Below are 18018 nucleotides of genomic sequence, written 5' to 3'. Positions count from 1 at the left end.
AAAGCCATGCCACTTTATTTATGAAATCCTTGGTCAACCGCACATTATAATGTAATATAACCGGATTGTAACCATTTGATTGTAAACTTCAAAATGATTTAATTAATCCACTGAACAACTTTTTTTTTCTTTTTAAACAGGCTTCATTCAGTTTTGCAAAACTGGATTTACTATATTTGGTAATTGCTAAAATCTTAAAACTCCATGGCCATTTTTATAATGAATAAGTTTCCTACTGCCACGTTTTAATGGTTTTATTATTTTACAATATTTTGGCTTAGGAGTCAAAAGAGTTGTGAACCATAGCCTTGCCTACACTCTGAAACTATTTAAATATTTCTGTATAACAAATATTTGGTAACACTTTAGAATAGGTGACACATATTAGTTGCTTATTAGCATGCATATTACTAGATTATTAGCCATGTATTAGTGCTAATTAAGAACATATTAATTCTACTTGACCTTATTCTACATCCCTAATCTTACCCAATACCTAAACCTAACAACAACCTTACTAACGATTAATAAGCAGCAAATTAAGAATTTATTGAGAAAAATGTCATAGTTAATAGTTAACAAGTGTTACCTATTCTAAAGTGTTACCAAATATTTAATAGAATATTTCTCTATATATTCAACATGTTTCTTTTGTAATTTGAATATGTTGAGTATGTACTTATTAGTCTGAATATGTAGTTATTTCCATAATTTATATGTGTTTTAGTATACTAGTGGTTATGATTTTACTGTGAGTCTTTATGAGTGAGTCATTGAATCGTTACTTTAACCGCTTTGTTGGACTTTGCTGATTCATTTATCAGGAACAAATCAAGACTTGGTGAATGTTTCATTGAATTATTCACTTGATTTGACCCAATCGACCAAAAGTGTCATTGCTAATTCTGACTAGATGCTTTCAAATTAGTAATGGAGGCTTGGACTCATCTTTTCAACTAGCAACGGCAAGAAAGTACAACATACAAGAGAGTCTTTGGGACACTCCTTAGTTTCATGTTTATTTACATACTTGCAGGAGTGTGTTGATGTGCTTCTGCTCATGTGTGATTGCTATTGCTTAATGAACCTTATCTTATGAGTAGCTTCATACCTATCATCTTTCTTTCTTTTTTTACATGTGGTCTTAAATCAGTGGGGTTGCGAAATAAGTCCGCTCACTTCTAATAGCATGACAAACAGCAGTGAAAAAGCTAGTTAAGACTGCAAAATAAATAGACTTATCAACTTTTAAATGGGAGTAGAAAACATTCCATATCGTTTTTATTGACGTCAAATGTTTTGCATCCAATCAAACTCTATGGTGTTCAGATACTCTTGGATGAAGCTATAAATATTTGCTCCAGTGTTTATTCATGTGTTAGGCTGTTAAATTACACTTTTGTTGTGTTTATACATTTACAAAATAGTTTTTTCATTTGAAAAAAACATCTTACCAAATGAAACCCCATCCTTACAATAAGTTACAACTGAACAAGACATCTTTTAGAAATGATGAATGTATGGACCAAAATGTATGTTTTTAGAAGCATGCAGGGAAACATACAGTATACCAAAAGAAGTATTCCCATGGCTTTGTTTGTTAAGAACTGCTGTTTGGAGAATGTTGAGTGTTAGAGCTGGACAGAGAGCTGGACAGAGATCTGTAAGAGCGGGACAGAGCCATCTGCTGTGGCTCAGGAACACAAAGCCATACAGTGATCCAGTCAGACTTCTGATCTCAGTGTCAATGAGACATGAATGTTGTAGCACTGTTTGAAAACCGTCTGATTCACTGTCATCATCTGACCAACTTCAGCAAGCTTGAAAAAATCTGTTACAAAGAGCAGGCTGACATTATTAACAAACTGTATATGCAATGATGGCAGTTTACCCTAAAATCTTAATGTAACAATTTTTCTCAGCGATATTAGTCTATTTGTTTTGTATCAAAGTCAGCAAGTCTTTGAATATATTGTTATTAAGGCACTATACAGTAATTATACAATATATTATACAATAAAAAAAACACATTAAAAAAAGGAAAAGATGTTCCAAAATCAACCTAGCTGACTGTTGGGTCATATAGTACACGGTGGAAATTAATGGAGGTTTGGGGTACAAATGCCACTGATATTAGTAAAAAGGACTCCAGAATTGAAATATATATATTTTACATTTATTTTACAATACATATATATATATTATAGTTAAGTGCCGTTTTTCCTAAATATCAGCACAGTCAAAAATGCAGTAATGATTCAACTATTTTTAACATTTAACATTACAGTATATAATGTAAAAATTAATTATTTATACATCATTCATGGAACATTTTTTAGAATGTTTACAAAACATTTGCACATACAAAAAACTTAAAAAAAGACATTTGAAATACAGTTGGCAGGTACAATAATCTATTTATTTTTCTCTTAGTGACAGAATTACCCAATGTGTTATTTTATGTTTATTGTCAGATTACAGTTACATATTTGATTAATGTTACATTGTTTACACGTTACACAAATTCATAGGTGAGTCTTTTTGCATTTATGCAACATTAAAGAACTTAAAATAGACTAAATACCCATTTGTAATCAACTAGGCATTCTACACTCTGTTCTGTTGATTATAATGGGTGCTATTATCCTGAGGTGTTGAATCAAGCCGCTCGTTTACAGTAAAGACATGGTTCAAACTGTGCCAAGCACTAAAGAGCTTCCCACCGATGTAAGATTGACAAGCAATTTACTGAAACATGAGGACAGGTGCATCTCAGATGCACACATGCATACACACACATGAACAAGAAAGTGTTTGTTGTGTTTTGTACACAAAATGTGTGTATTTTCCAATTAGTTTCCTATGTCCATTCCACACCATCTCTATGCATTTTAATAAAGAATTATTGAGAATTAAATAGCTTCAGGCTCTTAAAATTTCATTCGCTAGTGATAGGCAGTGTTAATTTATGCTGTTTAATTTTTAATGACTGCATTATGTGTGCGTCTGCTTATATATGTTGCTTCTTCTTCAACATGTTTTGATCCAGAGTTTCAGTACTCTTTCAGTAGATGTGTAATAGTGCCCCCTACTGTATAACAGTGAAAACACGAAAAGCCAGAAAATTCTGGCATTGGAGGGCAAAGGGTTAATCATCATTAATCTATACATTTTGAATTTGCAGTATCTGCTGTTTCCAAAAGTTTGATATATATTTATTAATTTATTTATCTTTTAAGCTAAACCAACGTGCAATATTTAGTAAAACAGAATTTCACATTTTTGAATGAAAAGTCAATATAAAACAGAGTATGACATTTGTCACGATAGGTATTGGGGAAAAACACAACGAGAGGGTAGATCCAAATGCAGGTAAGGGTTTTATTTAAACAGAGGGGTAAATACAAAATAAACAGTCATGAGAGACAAATCAAACAAAAAGGGAACCGGATGAAACGGGGAACTCGGAAGAATGGAAGGTAGAGGAAGTCTGGTGGAACGAGAGAATGAGACACATAGGGTAAGACAAAGCAAGACTGATGGACCTGAAACACAATGACATCAGACAAGGACTCCGTGACATAGACTAAGACAGACTGGGTATTTATACACAGAAGGATAATTGGGAAACAGGAGACAGGTGGGGTGAACAATCAATCAGGTAACAAGGAGGAAGGTGACCATATAAGGGAACAGGAAGTGATCTGGGACAGGCACCGTGAGAAGGAGGACATCTAGTGGAACCCCGGGGAACAACAACCCAGACACTGTGACAGTACCCCCCCTCTACGGAGCGGCTACCAGACGCTTAAAGACAAAACATGACACAGAGACCAGGAGGGAGGCGGACAGGTGGAGGCTCAGGGGGAGGGACGGAGGGCCAGAAAAGGAACACATGGGGGACAAACACCAGAAATGATACATAAAACCGGGAGATCAGGAGGGGGGAGGACCGGAGGAGGTACAGGGGGAGGGACGGAGGGCCAGACTAAACTAAAGAGAACAGACAGAAACAAAACTCAAAAAACACAAAACATAAGTCCATGAAGGACATGTTGAGGCGTCCACTAGGACGGAGCAGATGACCACCACAGCCTCATGGTCATCACCAGAGTCCCCCAAGGTGGAGCGGACGACCACCACGTCCTCGTGGTCACCGCCAGAGTCCCCCAGGGCGGAGCGGATGACCACCACGTCCTCGTGGTCACCGCCAGAGTCTCCCAGGGCGGAGCCGAAGACCACCACGGCCTTGTGGTCACCGCCTCGGGAACTGTAACGGACACCGCCTCGGGAACAACATCGGGCACCGCCTCGGGAACAACCTCGGGCACCGCCTCGGGAACAGCATCGGGCTCCGCCTCGGGAACTGCATCGGGCTCCGCCTCGGGAACTGCATCGGGCACCGCCTCGGGAACGACCTCGGCCTCGGGAACAGCATCGGGCACCGCCTCGGGAACTGAATCGGGCTCCGCCTCGGGAACTGCATCGGGCACCGCCTCGGGAACGACCTCGGCCTCGGGAACAGCATCGGGCACCGCCTCGGGAACTGAATCGGGCACCGCCTCGGGAACTGCATCGGGCTCCGCCTCGGGAACTGCATCGGGCTCCGCCTCGGAAACAGCATCGGGAACTGCATCGGGCTTCGCCTCGGGAACTGCATCGGCCTCGGCCTCGGGAACAGCCTCGGGCACCGCCTCGGGAACTGCATCGGGCTCCGCCTCGGGAACAGCATCCGGCCCCGCCTCGGGAACTGCATCGGGCACCGCCTCGGGAACTGCATCGGGCACCGCCTCGGAAACTGCATCGGGAACTGCATCGGGCTTCGCCTCGGGAACTGCATCGGGCACCGCCTCGGGAACTGCATCGGGCACCGCCTCGGAAACAGCATCGGGCACCGCCTCGGGAACTGCATCGGGCTCCGCCTCGGGAACTGCATCGGGCTCCGCCTCGGGAACTGCATCGGGCTCCGCCTCGGGAACTGCATCGGGCTCCGCCTCGGGAACTGCATCGGGCTCCGCCTCGGAAACAGCATCGGGCTCCGCCTCGGGAACTGCATCGGGCACCGCCTCGGAAACAGCATCGGGCACCGCCTCGGGAACTGCATCGGGCACCGCCTCGGGAACTGCATCGGGCTCCGCCTCGGAAACTGCATCGGGCTCCGCCTCGGAAACTGCATCGGGCACCGCCTCGGGAACTGCATCGAGCACCGCCTCGGGAACTGCATCGAGCACCGCCTCGGGAACAACCTCGGGCACCGCCTCGGGAACAGCATCGGGCTCCGCCTCGGGAACTGCATCGGGCTCCGCCTCGGGAACTGCATCGGGCTCCGCCTCGGGAACGACCTCGGCCTCGGGAACAGCATCGGGCACCGCCTCGGGAACTGCATCGGGCTCCGCCTCGGGAACTGCATCGGGCTCCGCCTCGGAAACTGCATCGGGCACCGCCTCGGGAACTGCATCGAGCACCGCCTCGGGAACTGCATCGAGCACCGCCTCGGGAACTGCATCGGGCACCGCCTCGGGAACAACCTCGGGCACCGCCTCGGGAACAGCATCGGGCTCCGCCTCGGGAACTGCATCGGGCTCCGCCTCGGGAACTGCATCGGGCTCCGCCTCGGGAACGACCTCGGCCTCGGGAACAGCATCGGGCACCGCCTCGGGAACTGCATCGGGCTCCGCCTCGGGAACAGCATCGGGCTCCGTCTCGGGAACAGCATCGGGCTCCGCCTCGGGAACAGCATCGGGCTCCGCCTCGGGAACTGCATCGGGCACCGCCTCGGGAACTGCATCGAGCACCGCCTCGGGAACTGCATCGGGCTCCGCCTCGGGAACTGCATCGGGCTCCGCCTCGGGAACTGCATCGGGCTCCGCCTCGGGAACAGCATCGGGCTCCGCCTCGGGAACAGCATCGGGCTCCGCCTCGGGCACCGCCTCGGGAACTGCATCGGGCACCGCCTCGGGAACTGCATCGAGCACCGCCTCGGGAACTGCATCGAGCACCGCCTCGGGAACTGCATCGGGCACCGCCTCGGGAACTGCATCGGGCACCGCCTCGGGAACAGCCTCGGGCACCGCCTCGGGAACTGCATCGGGCTCCGCCTCGGGAACAGCATCCGGCTCCGCCTCGGGAACAGCATCGGGCACCGCCTCGGGAACTGCATCGGGCTCCGCCTCGGAAACAGCATCGGGCACCGCCTCGGGAACTGCATCGGGAACTGCATCGGGCTTCGCCTCGGGAACTGCATCGGGCACCGCCTCGGGAACTGCATCGGGCACCGCCTCGGGAACTGCATCGGGCACCGCCTCGGGAACTGCATCGGGCACCGCCTCGGGAACTGCATCGGGCTCCGCCTCGGGAACTGCATCGGGCTCCGCCTCGGGAACTGCATCGGGCTCCGCCTCGGAAACAGCATCGGGCTCCGCCTCGGGAACTGCATCGGGCACCGCCTCGGGAACTGCATCGGGCTCCGCCTCGGGAACTGCATCGGGCTCCGCCTCGGGAACTGCATCGGGCTCCGCCTCGGGAACTGCATCGGGCACCGCCTCGGGAACTGCATCGGGCACCGCCTCGGGAACGACCTCGGCCTCGGGAACAGCATCGGGCACCGCCTCGGGAACTGCATCGGGCTCCGCCTCGGGAACAGCATCGGGCTCCGTCTCGGGAACAGCATCGGGCTCCGCCTCGGGAACTGCATCGGGCACCGCCTCGGGAACTGCATCGAGCACCGCCTCGGGAACTGCATCGAGCACCGCCTCGGGAACTGCATCGGGCTCCGCCTCGGAAACAGCATCGGGCACCGCCTCGGGAACTGCATCGGGCTCCGCCTCGGGAACAGCATCGGGCTCCGCCTCGGGAACAGCATCGGGCTCCGCCTCGGGCACCGCCTCGGGAACTGCATCGGGCACCGCCTCGGGAACTGCATCGGGCACCGCCTCGGGAACTGCATCGGGCACCGCCTCGGGAACTGCATCGAGCACCGCCTCGGGAACTGCATCGGGCACCGCCTCGGGAACAGCCTCGGGCACCGCCTCGGGAACTGCATCGGGCTCCGCCTCGGGAACAGCATCCGGCTCCGCCTCGGGAACAGCATCGGGCACCGCCTCGGGAACTGCATCGGGCTCCGCCTCGGAAACAGCATCGGGCACCGCCTCGGGAACTGCATCGGGAACCGCATCGGGCTTCGCCTCGGGAACCGCATCGGGCACCGCCTCGGGAACCGCATCGGGCACCGCCTCGGGAACTGCATCGGGCACCGCCTCGGGAACTGCATCGGGCACCGCCTCGGGAACTGCATCGGGCACCGCCTCGGGAACTGCATCGGGCTCCGCCTCGGGAACTGCATCGGGCTCCGCCTCGGGAACTGCATCGGGCTCCGCCTCGGGAACTGCATCGGGCTCCGCCTCGGGAACTGCATCGGGCTCCGCCTCGGGAACTGCATCGGGCACCGCCTCGGAAACAGCATCGGGCACCGCCTCGGGAACTGCATCGGGCTCCGCCTCGGGAACTGCATCGGGCTCCGCCTCGGGAACTGCATCGGGCACCGCCTCGGAAACAGCATCGGGCACCGCCTCGGAAACAGCATCGAGCACCGCCTCGGGAACTGCATCGGGCTCCGCCTCGGGAACAGCATCGGGCTCCGCCTCGGGAACAGCATCGGGCTCCGCCTCGGGAACAGCATCGGGCTCCGCCTCGGGAACAGCATCGGGCTCCGCCTCGGGCACCGCCTCGGGAACTGCATCGGGCACCGCCTCGGGAACTGCATCGAGCACCGCCTCGGGAACTGCATCGAGCACCGCCTCGGGAACTGCATCGGGCTTCGCCTCGGGAACTGCATCGGGCACCGCCTCGGGAACTGCATCGGGCTCCGCCTCGGGAACTGCATCGGGCACCGCCTCGGAAACAGCATCGGGCACCGCCTCGGGAACTGCATCGGGCACCGCCTCGGGAACTGCATCGGGCTCCGCCTCGGGAACTGCATCGGGCACCGCCTCGGGAACAGCAGCTGCCTGTCTCCTCCTCCGCCCTCTACGATGGGGAGTCGGTGGCGTTGAGTCGGCCATCTTGTGCTGTGGTGCAGGGCTGGCGGCCATCTTGGGCTGTGACGCTAGGTTGGCGGCCATCTTGGGCTGTGGGGCTGGGCTGGTGGCCATCTTGGGTTGTGGGGCTGGGTTGGCGGCCATCCTGTGCTGTGGGGTTGGGCTGGCGCCCATCTTGTGCTGTGGGGCTGAGCTGGCAGCCTTGTCTGGACACTCTGGTGTGGTTGTTGCATTCCACTGGGCACGATGGTGCAGGTAATTGGTAAACCCCCAAAAGTCCAGTATCTCTAACCCCTTCATCTCCCATGAAGGTAAAGGATCATCCAGGCAATTATTAAATAAATCCTTTAGTGCTGCATCATTGTAACCTAGCCCGACTGCCATAGTCCAAAACAATTGCGCCAGGCCACCCACCTCACTTCCCTCTTGATGAAGGGTGATTAAGTTCTGGTATCTCCCCCTCCGTTCCTCCATGGTGGCTGGGGAACCGATTCGAAATCCCACACCGCTGGATCTAGGCATGACGGAGTCCTTCTGTCACGATAGGTATTGGGGAAAAACACAACGAGAGGGTAGATCCAAATGCAGGTAAGGGTTTTATTTAAACAGAGGGGTAAATACAAAATAAACAGTCATGAGAGACAAATCAAACAAAAAGGGAACCGGATGAAACGGGGAACTCGGAAGAATGGAAGGTAGAGGAAGTCTGGTGGAACGAGAGAATGAGACACATAGGGTAAGACAAAGCAAGACTGATGGACCTGAAACACAATGACATCAGACAAGGACTCCGTGACATAGACTAAGACAGACTGGGTATTTATACACAGAAGGATAATTGGGAAACAGGAGACAGGTGGGGTGAACAATCAATCAGGTAACAAGGAGGAAGGTGACCATATAAGGGAACAGGAAGTGATCTGGGACAGGCACCGTGAGAAGGAGGACATCTAGTGGAACCCCGGGGAACAACAACCCAGACACTGTGACAACATTATAGAGCTATAACCAATAGTTTAGAATTTGGTGTGTCTTTGGTTTACTGTCTTCATTCTAAAATTACTTATTTAATTTAACATCAATTCTGAGACAATTGTGAATTTTAATTTAAGAAACTGGCCCAGTGGAGGATTTGATGAAAACTTATGCTAATGGATTTTTTTCTTCGTCTGGCTACAGTTCACAGCTGAAGTTCATTTGTATGCCGGTGGAGGATCCCGAGAGAAAGGAGAACCTTCTGAGCTTGAGCTGTCAGCAGAGATCATGAGGAAGAGCCGGAGTGTCTTGGCAGTGACTCCTAGTGATGTGAGACATTTTACTGTTGTGTTTCAACATGAATAGAAGATAATGCTATGCAGTCTTTTTTTTTATTCTTTCCCCAATACACACAGAGGTCTATGCCATTTAGATGTTTTTCTCCTAGCTTGCCCTTTATATGTTTCACACTTATGAAGCAACCAGGTTTTCTCTGAAATATTATGTTCTTTGATTTCTTGAGAAAGAACTAAAACAATCAACAAGCTCCAGGCTAGTGTGTCTACAAGAACATAAACAACCAATTAACCACACACACAAAGCCACATACGCACACACATGATATTAATAGCTATTTATAAGGGACGTGAGAAAAGATGGCAGGCAACATAAAACCTTGACAGTTGAAACAAGGGCAGTCATTCATTTGTCTTCCTGATGTTTTTAATTACCTGAACTGGGTTTGTTGTAACCAAATTATGCTTAACATTTTACAGCCTTTGAATTCTAATTAACATTCAGTAATATTAATAAAACACTTCTGTTTAAAGGTGATGTGTGACAATGTTTCCCCCTAAATATTTATTCTGAGTTAGGATTATGGTAAATCAGCATAGAAACTAAGAAATGCCATTAACCCATTTTACTTATAAAAACTGAGGTAAATGACTTTCCAGTGATGAAAGTGATTGGATTATTAAAATTGACTCTATGAAAGGTGGTTGTAGTGGAAGGCCTAAAAAGTTATAGTGCTTTGTGATGTTGGATTGTCATGTCAGTGATACACATCACCAAATAATAATTAGGATTGTCACTATACCAAATTGTTATGAATTAATCAAACCTCACAGGTTCCATAAAAGACCTTAGTCAGGGTGGACGTCATATTGAATTTAATGTGGATAAAAAAGGGTCTTTACAATGGTACATACTGTACAGAACTCCTAGATTATGTCATTTTCACAACTCAAAATTTTTAAAAATGTTTTATGGAGTTGTCGTCTACTGACGTTTCATTATTAAACAATGGTACAATCAGGGGCGGACTGGCCATCTGGCATATAGGGTGTTTCCCTAGAGCACCGACACACTTTGGGGCTGATACTTTGGCCCATCGTGTAGAGACAGTGGCACACTAGTTTGTCTTCTCTGTTGACAGCATTAACCCAGTAGCAGCGTGCCATAGATGAAAACCTTTATAGCAGCTGTTCCAAAAGCGCCACCTACTGGCAGAGAGTTCATTTGCATTTTTAGCATAATCTTAAAGTTATTGTTATGGGGTCCAAAAGTGTGTGTGTATGTGTATATATATATATGGGTCAGAGTCTGTCAGGTCAGACACAAACACACACACACACACGCACACATATATATATATATATACATATATATATATATGTGTATATATATATATATATATATATATATATATATGTATATGTATATATATATATATGTGTGCGTGTGTGTGTGTGTGTTTGTGTCTGACCTGACAGACTCTGACCCAAGTGATGGGCTGTTTGGATCAAAAAATATCAGGGCTGAATTATTATTTATTTATTTATTTTTGTCCCAGTCCAGCCCTGAGTAAAATCCATTCAACACACTGTACTTCTGTCCCTCACAGCCTTGTTTTCATCCCTGTAATAAATGAAATATGGCCCTACCATGACTAAGGTCTATTCTCAGTATCACCAAATAACTAATTAATAACTCAAACTAATTAGCAAATGAATGGTCAGAAACTACTTCTATAATTATATAACTACTATAAGCACATCCACCCTTAACCAGATGCATACGTTCATGTTGAGCAGTATGTACTATAAAGCAAATCTCTTGATAGAGAACACTGCTTGATAGTAATATCAGGTTATATAATAAAAGTAATAGAGAGAGAGAGAGAGTGTACATCCTACCGTACATACATGTACTCATAAAAGCGCAGCTTTCTTATATTTCTTATATGCTATACAGCAAATCTTGGCTGCATAATTGTTTATATCATCACAAAAGATAAACTGTATTATTGAACAACTTGTATATATAAAATTGAATGTAAATACTATCCAACTTTATCCGGATAGATATAGAACACTCATGTAATGTGATGCCACTATATACATATTGCAAAACGCCTGGTTTTTAATCGGAACTATTATTGCTCAGCTATTTATGTAAAGTTACATATATAACTTTAAAATGTAAATCATATTATTGTCTGGTTCTAAATGCGACAATATGGTATGAAGATATTATAATCATTAACATCATGATTTTCTTTAAAGCTGCTTTGAAACGATGTGTATTAAGAAAAGATATATACAAAAAAAATCATTTTTCATTTTGTGCTGAATTTATTGTGCAGACAGCTGTATACTGATATATTCTCAGAAGAGTGAAAACACTGTCACTTAGTGACATTTTCAAGACATTGTCAAGTCAAGTCAGGTGCTGATCCACCATCTGGTCTGGATACGTACTGGATCCGGGTGACTGCAGTGACCCTCTGATCTGGACACAGACTGGATCTGGTGGCTACGGTGACCTCGGAATAAGAGAGAAACAGACTAATATTAGCGTAGATGCCATTCTTCTAATGATGTAGCAAGTACATAGGGTGTTATGTGAAGTGTTCCCGGTTCCGGTTTACCTAATTAATGCAGCCCAAAAATTCCTTTAATGTATTTGGATATTAAAAGCATTTTAGTGTGTTATGTGTAAACCAGGTTAAAAAGAGATGGGTCTTTAAACTTGATTTAGTTGGAAAAGTCATAAAACACCCTCAAAGTTCTGGATAAGGTTCCTGTAGTTAGAAGAACAATACCTTTACCCCTTCAGTAGACTATTTCACAATGAAGTGAAATACTGAGGCTGATATTGATTGTCTGTAAAAAGCAGTTCTTCACTAGCATTCAATGAACGCTCGACACTCACCTCTCCTGCCCGTGATTAACATCCACCTCTGAATCCAGTAACCCTCTTCACTGAAATCCTTCTCCAGAACAAGTGCGTCTGATTACTTACAGAGACTTTCTCAGTCGGGAGTGGAGCCTGAGTTTGAGATTTTCTGCCACACATGTAGAAAGACTGCAAACCCCACGCTGTTCTGTTATTTTACAAATTCTTGTACAGTGTACTACTTTAATAATCATTATTTTACAACTTTGCATCTTTGAAAAATCATTTGCATCGTGTAGATTGTGACTTTTTTGATTGAGAATTTGAGTGAGGCTTTACTGTGCATAAGTTGCTATACTGGGACATTGTGGATGGTTTTTATCATGTAGTCATGCAGTTGCTGGGCTGGTTGCTTATTAGTTCGAGCCAGTGAAGTGTCAAAGGTATATGCTGTGAAGATATGTGACACTAAAAAGTTGTTGTCAGAGTAAATGTAGAAAATGTTTATGATTTATACAGAAAAAGACTAAAAATGCTACAACAGATATCTGTTAACAGGTAAACTCTAAATTATCTTACCATGTAGCTACCAAGGCAAATTTTACAGTAAAATACTGTCATACCATAATTAAAGAGAAAAATAATAAAAAGCGTTAAAAGCATGACATGTCGTATGCTTTTCCCCCATTTTTGTTATCTACGTTGTACATTATTGTATTTTGTGTTACATGTATTTAGTCAATGTTTATTGAATTATTGTAGTGTCATGTTTGTTAGTTACTCTTGGCCATTTTTCCAGAACTAATGCTGGATTTCTGTTGTACCACCTGTATTTTACTGGTAATTATCAGTACATTTTAAGATACAAAGCAGATTTGTGTAGTTCAAGTATCTTGGTACAGTAAATTAAGTTGAATCACATTTATTTCTATAGCGCTTTATACAATAAACTGTTTCAAAGCAGCTTTACGATAATAAACAGGAAAATAAGAGAATTAGTGTTGCAGAATTTGATAATTATGAAGCTAATTTAATTCTGGCTGTAAAGGAGCTCTTTAGAAGATAATGGTGTCATTATTCAGCTCAATTTAATTCAGTGTTGATTAATTTAGTTCAATAACAGTGTCACTGTTACAAAGTTCATCAGTTATGAAACAAACTCAATGCAACTATAAAGAAGCTAATAGTGTCAATAATTAGCTCAAATCAGTTTAGTGTTAATTTCCATTCATAAATTATATATTATACATTTTAATTTCATCATCACCTAAATGAAATATAAATTACAAGTTGTGAAATATACACATACCAGTATGCCATCCTGTAATACTTGGTACATTGTCACCATATTGTTGCAGTGATCTTCTGGCAACCACAGTTAGTTTTTTGTTTTTCGCGCTGGTTACTGTAAATTTAACAGAAAATTAGATATTCTAATAATTGTGCAATTTGAACTTTTGCACCTTGTGTTTCAGCATCTGAGACATAACATGAAAATGGTCAACTGATATGAGTCCATATTAAATGTTAACAGCCAGAGTGGGAATTTTTGCAGATGGACAAATAGGTTGCATGCCCGCCGCAAGCTGTATTTGTCCAATCAATGTTATTGACATTGTAAATATGCAGAAATAGGACAGCAGTCCAGTGTAAAACAATTTCCAGTGGGAATAGCCCATGTGATGTTCTGAATGATATGCACCAGTGATAATAACATCTAGAGCTACTTATGCAATGCACGTTTCAAAGAACAAACAATTATTGGTCAGTTTCTCACTTGACAGATATTAAAACATTCGTAGGCTGCTTTTAGCGCTGTGAATGTGAGGCTGTGACTTTCGTTGACTCAGAGGCATATGACTGCAGGAAGGCAGGGGAACATAGAGGACATGCTGTCCATCTGTTCCTCTAAGCTACAGGAGAGAGTCTGTTTGTCCGATGCTCATGATCTCTCAGGGCTTTATTGATTCATGCATTAGCGTTTTCCCCGAACTGCGGGGCTTAAAGTAACACCACTATTCCACTCTTAATGGGCAGGGACATTTTTCTCACTTCAAATATTTGTAGGGGATTTTGTGAGGTCCAAAGGTAGCCAGTCCAGCCATACCCAAACCACTCAAGACCCCATTCTCCCCTCGCTGAACTCTTGCCTTACGTGTTTACTGACAAGCCTTGTAGCTTAACCTTCAATCATACTCATTCTTACAGGAGTGGTTGCCATGGTAGCCTATCCTCCCAGCGACCCGCCGGTCTCTGGACTTACATCCATGTATATCTTTATGTCTCTTTTATGTATTTGTTTACTTATTAATTTACTGGATCGATGCCTATGGGCAGCCTTGTCCTTCTTCACCATGTTTCCCTCAATTCAGTCCATGAAAATATCTCATTCTCTCTCTGGGCCTGATGTTTTTCTTATTCAATGCCGAGCGAAGCAGCCTTCAGGGCTTTATTGCGGTCTGAGCTGAGTTGGCGTCATTTGTATTGCAACGGCTGTAACATCTGTAAAGTGTGACATGATTATTAAATGATACTTCATATGCTTCTCATGGGATTCCCCTTTCCTTTCAATTAATTTCCCCTTCAGTGATTGACTGGGCCTTCTAATCCACATGAAACCATTTTTACCTAGGACTTTTCATTGTTACCCAGTAAAAAACATGTTGCTTTACATTTGCTTTGTTGCTTTAAATTTCACTGTATAACAGATTGTTCAAGATAGATCCCAAAATTATATTATATTATATTATATTATATTATATTATATTATATTATATTATATTATATTATATTATATTATATTATATTATATTATATTATATTATATTATATTATATTATATTATACATTTATGGATTTAGTAACATACAGTGCATTCTTGAAAAAAAATTTTTTTTACCAGTATGGAGACCCATATCAGAAAGCAACTGCAGTAATTGGGTTAATCTTATGAAACCTGTCTAGAACAAGTCTGGGTCATACTTCATCCCAAAGCCAAAGGAAAAAAATAGAAACATTTGATTTTACAAGAAGAAAACTATATAACCATTAAGGGTCATTTTCATTCAAAATTCTCATTACAGTAAAATCTGTATTTTTTTATTTATGTTTTAGTTTACAGTATTTTTTATTTAATGGTGAGTAACTAAAATGTATTGTTTTATTATTCGTGTTATGTATTATTTAAATTCTTAAGTGTTACAAACGGTACAAACAGTAATATTGTGAAATATTATTGCAATCTAAAATAACTGTTTTCTATGTGAATATATTTTAAAATGTAATTTATTCCTGCGATGCAAGGCTGAATTTTCAGCATCATTACTCCAGTCTTCAGAGTCAAACAATCCTTCAGAAATCATTCTAGAATCCTGATTTGCTGCTCAATTATAAGAAATTATTGGTGCTCAAATAATAAAAACAGCTTTTGCAAATAATTATTCTAACATTTAAGTGTTTTCCCCTCATTTTCCAAGCCTGGAAAACTAACTGAAAACTAAAACCTAAGTTTAAAAAACTCCAGACGCATTACAGTAATGAGAATTTTGAATGAAAATGACCCTTAATAGACCTTGTAATAGAGTTTTCTTCTTGTAAAATCTAATTTTTTATTTGTTTGTTGGGATGAAATATGATCCAGACTTGTTCTAGACAGGTTTCATGAGATTCACCCAATTACTGCCACTGGTTTCTGATACGGCTCTTCATCAAATTGTCAATGCATTTCCCAGAATTTTAGCCAATCCTAAACTCCCACTGACAACCCAAACAGATCCAGTAGCTGTTTTCTCTCTCCCTACTCAATATCTGGATTCTCATCAGTTAGCTTTCACAATCTACAGGCTGTGCTCGAGGAATTCCTGATAACACTCCTCTCTTCTGGGCAATTCTGACTGAGCTACAAACATATTATAAGGTGATATATTCAGTCTTCTGCTATAGGCTGTTAAGAAAGGATGTTGTCCAGTGACTCCACTGACAGTGATATGCAATCACGCTGAGGGAGCCAGCCGTTAAACACCCTGTATCTATAAAGAACTGTTAGGAGATAGAGTCAACATGCTGGAGCAGTAGAAACTGAACAGGGCTCTACATCAGTCACGGAGCGTAAATGAGAGGCTCGCTCCCTAGAGTGCCATATATCACCCAAAGCTACTTCACTGACATCAACCTGAACAAACAGTTTATGGGCTGATTGACAAAGTCCACTACAGGTTCCCACACTTGTTTGTGTTTGTAAAAATATTTTCTATGTAATCAGCCAATTTCGAACACAAAAATGATTTAATAAATGATGCACAATTCAACAATTTCCTTCTTCTGCATAACAAATTCATCATTAATCCATTCTTCAGTGTCACATGATCCTTCAGAAATAATTCTAATATGCTGATAGCTAATATTTAATAATAAGCTACCATTCAAAAGTTTGGGGTATGTAAAATATATTTTTTGTTCAAATAATATTTACACATTAAATTGATCAAAAGTGGCAATAAAAGCATTCAAAAGTTTTCTGTTTCAAATAAATGCTATTGTCTTCAACTTTGTTTTCATCAAATAGTCAATTTTCACAAATATATTAAGTAGCAAAAACTGTTTTCATCATGATAATAATAAGAACTATTATTAATATTTAAGCACCAATAATAATTGATAATAACTGAGTAGCAAATCAGCATATTCAAATTATTTCTGAAAGATCATGTGACACTGAAGACTGGAGTAATCATGGTGAATATTCAGCTTTGTATAATAGGAATTAATTACATTTTAAAATATGTTAACGTAGAAAATGGGTATTTTAAATTGTAACAATATTTCACAATATTCCTGTTTTTACAACAGACTGTATATATCAGATGGTTTAGTGGATCATTCGGAAGCCAAGCACGTTATTAAAATCGGATTAAATATTTTGTTCTTTGGTATGACAAACCCTAATAAATCATTTAAAATTAACACCTGGAACTTGGATTTATTATGAAAAGGGTCTATTTTGATTTCATATTCACTCATATTCATATTCTTGCATACATTATTTCATTTGTTTATTCATGTATTAATTTCCTGATGAGTTCATTGATTGTGCGTGATCTTACTGTACGCAGGTGATGATGTATAGTGGACAGCCACAAAATTTCTGCTCTGTTTTTATGATGTTAGGAAAGCAAGGACCTCTCAGCATGTACGTCTTCAGGAGCTACGTTGGGTGTGGATCTCTGGCGAGGCCCCAGACGCCACTCAGGGACCCTTGTGTTGCCGCCGTTGTCATGGAGACTGGCAGAGAGGGCCCGCAGTCCTCAAGACGATCACGTTTCCAGACCCACGTCACTGGGCTTCATTACTCCACCACGTATAGATATCACACCAGTGCCGCCTGATAGGTGAGCTCAGTGATAAATTTAACAAATACAACACCAGAATATTGTGTCAGCACATAAACGTTCAAAGATGATTCAAGGTTCAACTTTTAAGTGCTTTATATTTTGTTTGACCAGTGAAATCCCAAAATATCAAAATATCTTAGATTTTTTCCATTTTTGGAACCTATAATGATGTCAAATGCCAAAAAGTTATTTTATAGAATTTTGCACTCAATTTCAAATGACACAGCACTAACCGGCTAAAGGCCAGATTAACTAAATAGGGCAAATTAGTATGAGAGCACAATTCTAAAACAATGCTGAAAGGCATGGACATTTCTGTGGGTGATTTACAAACAATGTGCAAAAAGTGCACAGACACAACATGATCAACGCAATCTACCAAGCACAGCTCAAATTAGCATCAGGATATGTTCGGAATTCATGTGTTCTTCTGGCAT

The 18018-nt window shown here is 43.3% G+C and overlaps 1 protein-coding gene across 1 annotated transcript in view; it reads left to right on the top strand.

Annotated features, from left to right (window-relative positions):
* The window catches only part of pde4bb (phosphodiesterase 4B, cAMP-specific b), a 74748-nt gene that overhangs the window by 6105 nt on the left and 50625 nt on the right, over positions 1-18018 (top strand). Inside the window, exons 2-3 of the mRNA XM_052547859.1 lie at positions 9216-9341; positions 17358-17578. Of these exons, the coding sequence (XP_052403819.1) occupies positions 9300-9341; positions 17358-17578 (263 nt within the window). The 5' untranslated portion in view covers positions 9216-9299. The remainder of the gene's footprint in view (positions 1-9215; positions 9342-17357; positions 17579-18018) is intronic.

This window comes from Carassius gibelio, chromosome B2 (assembly GCF_023724105.1).
Source record: "Carassius gibelio isolate Cgi1373 ecotype wild population from Czech Republic chromosome B2, carGib1.2-hapl.c, whole genome shotgun sequence".
Lineage (NCBI taxonomy): Eukaryota > Metazoa > Chordata > Actinopteri > Cypriniformes > Cyprinidae > Carassius > Carassius gibelio.
The sequence above is the reverse complement of the archived record's forward strand: the minus strand, read 5'-3'. Positions and strand labels throughout refer to the sequence as shown.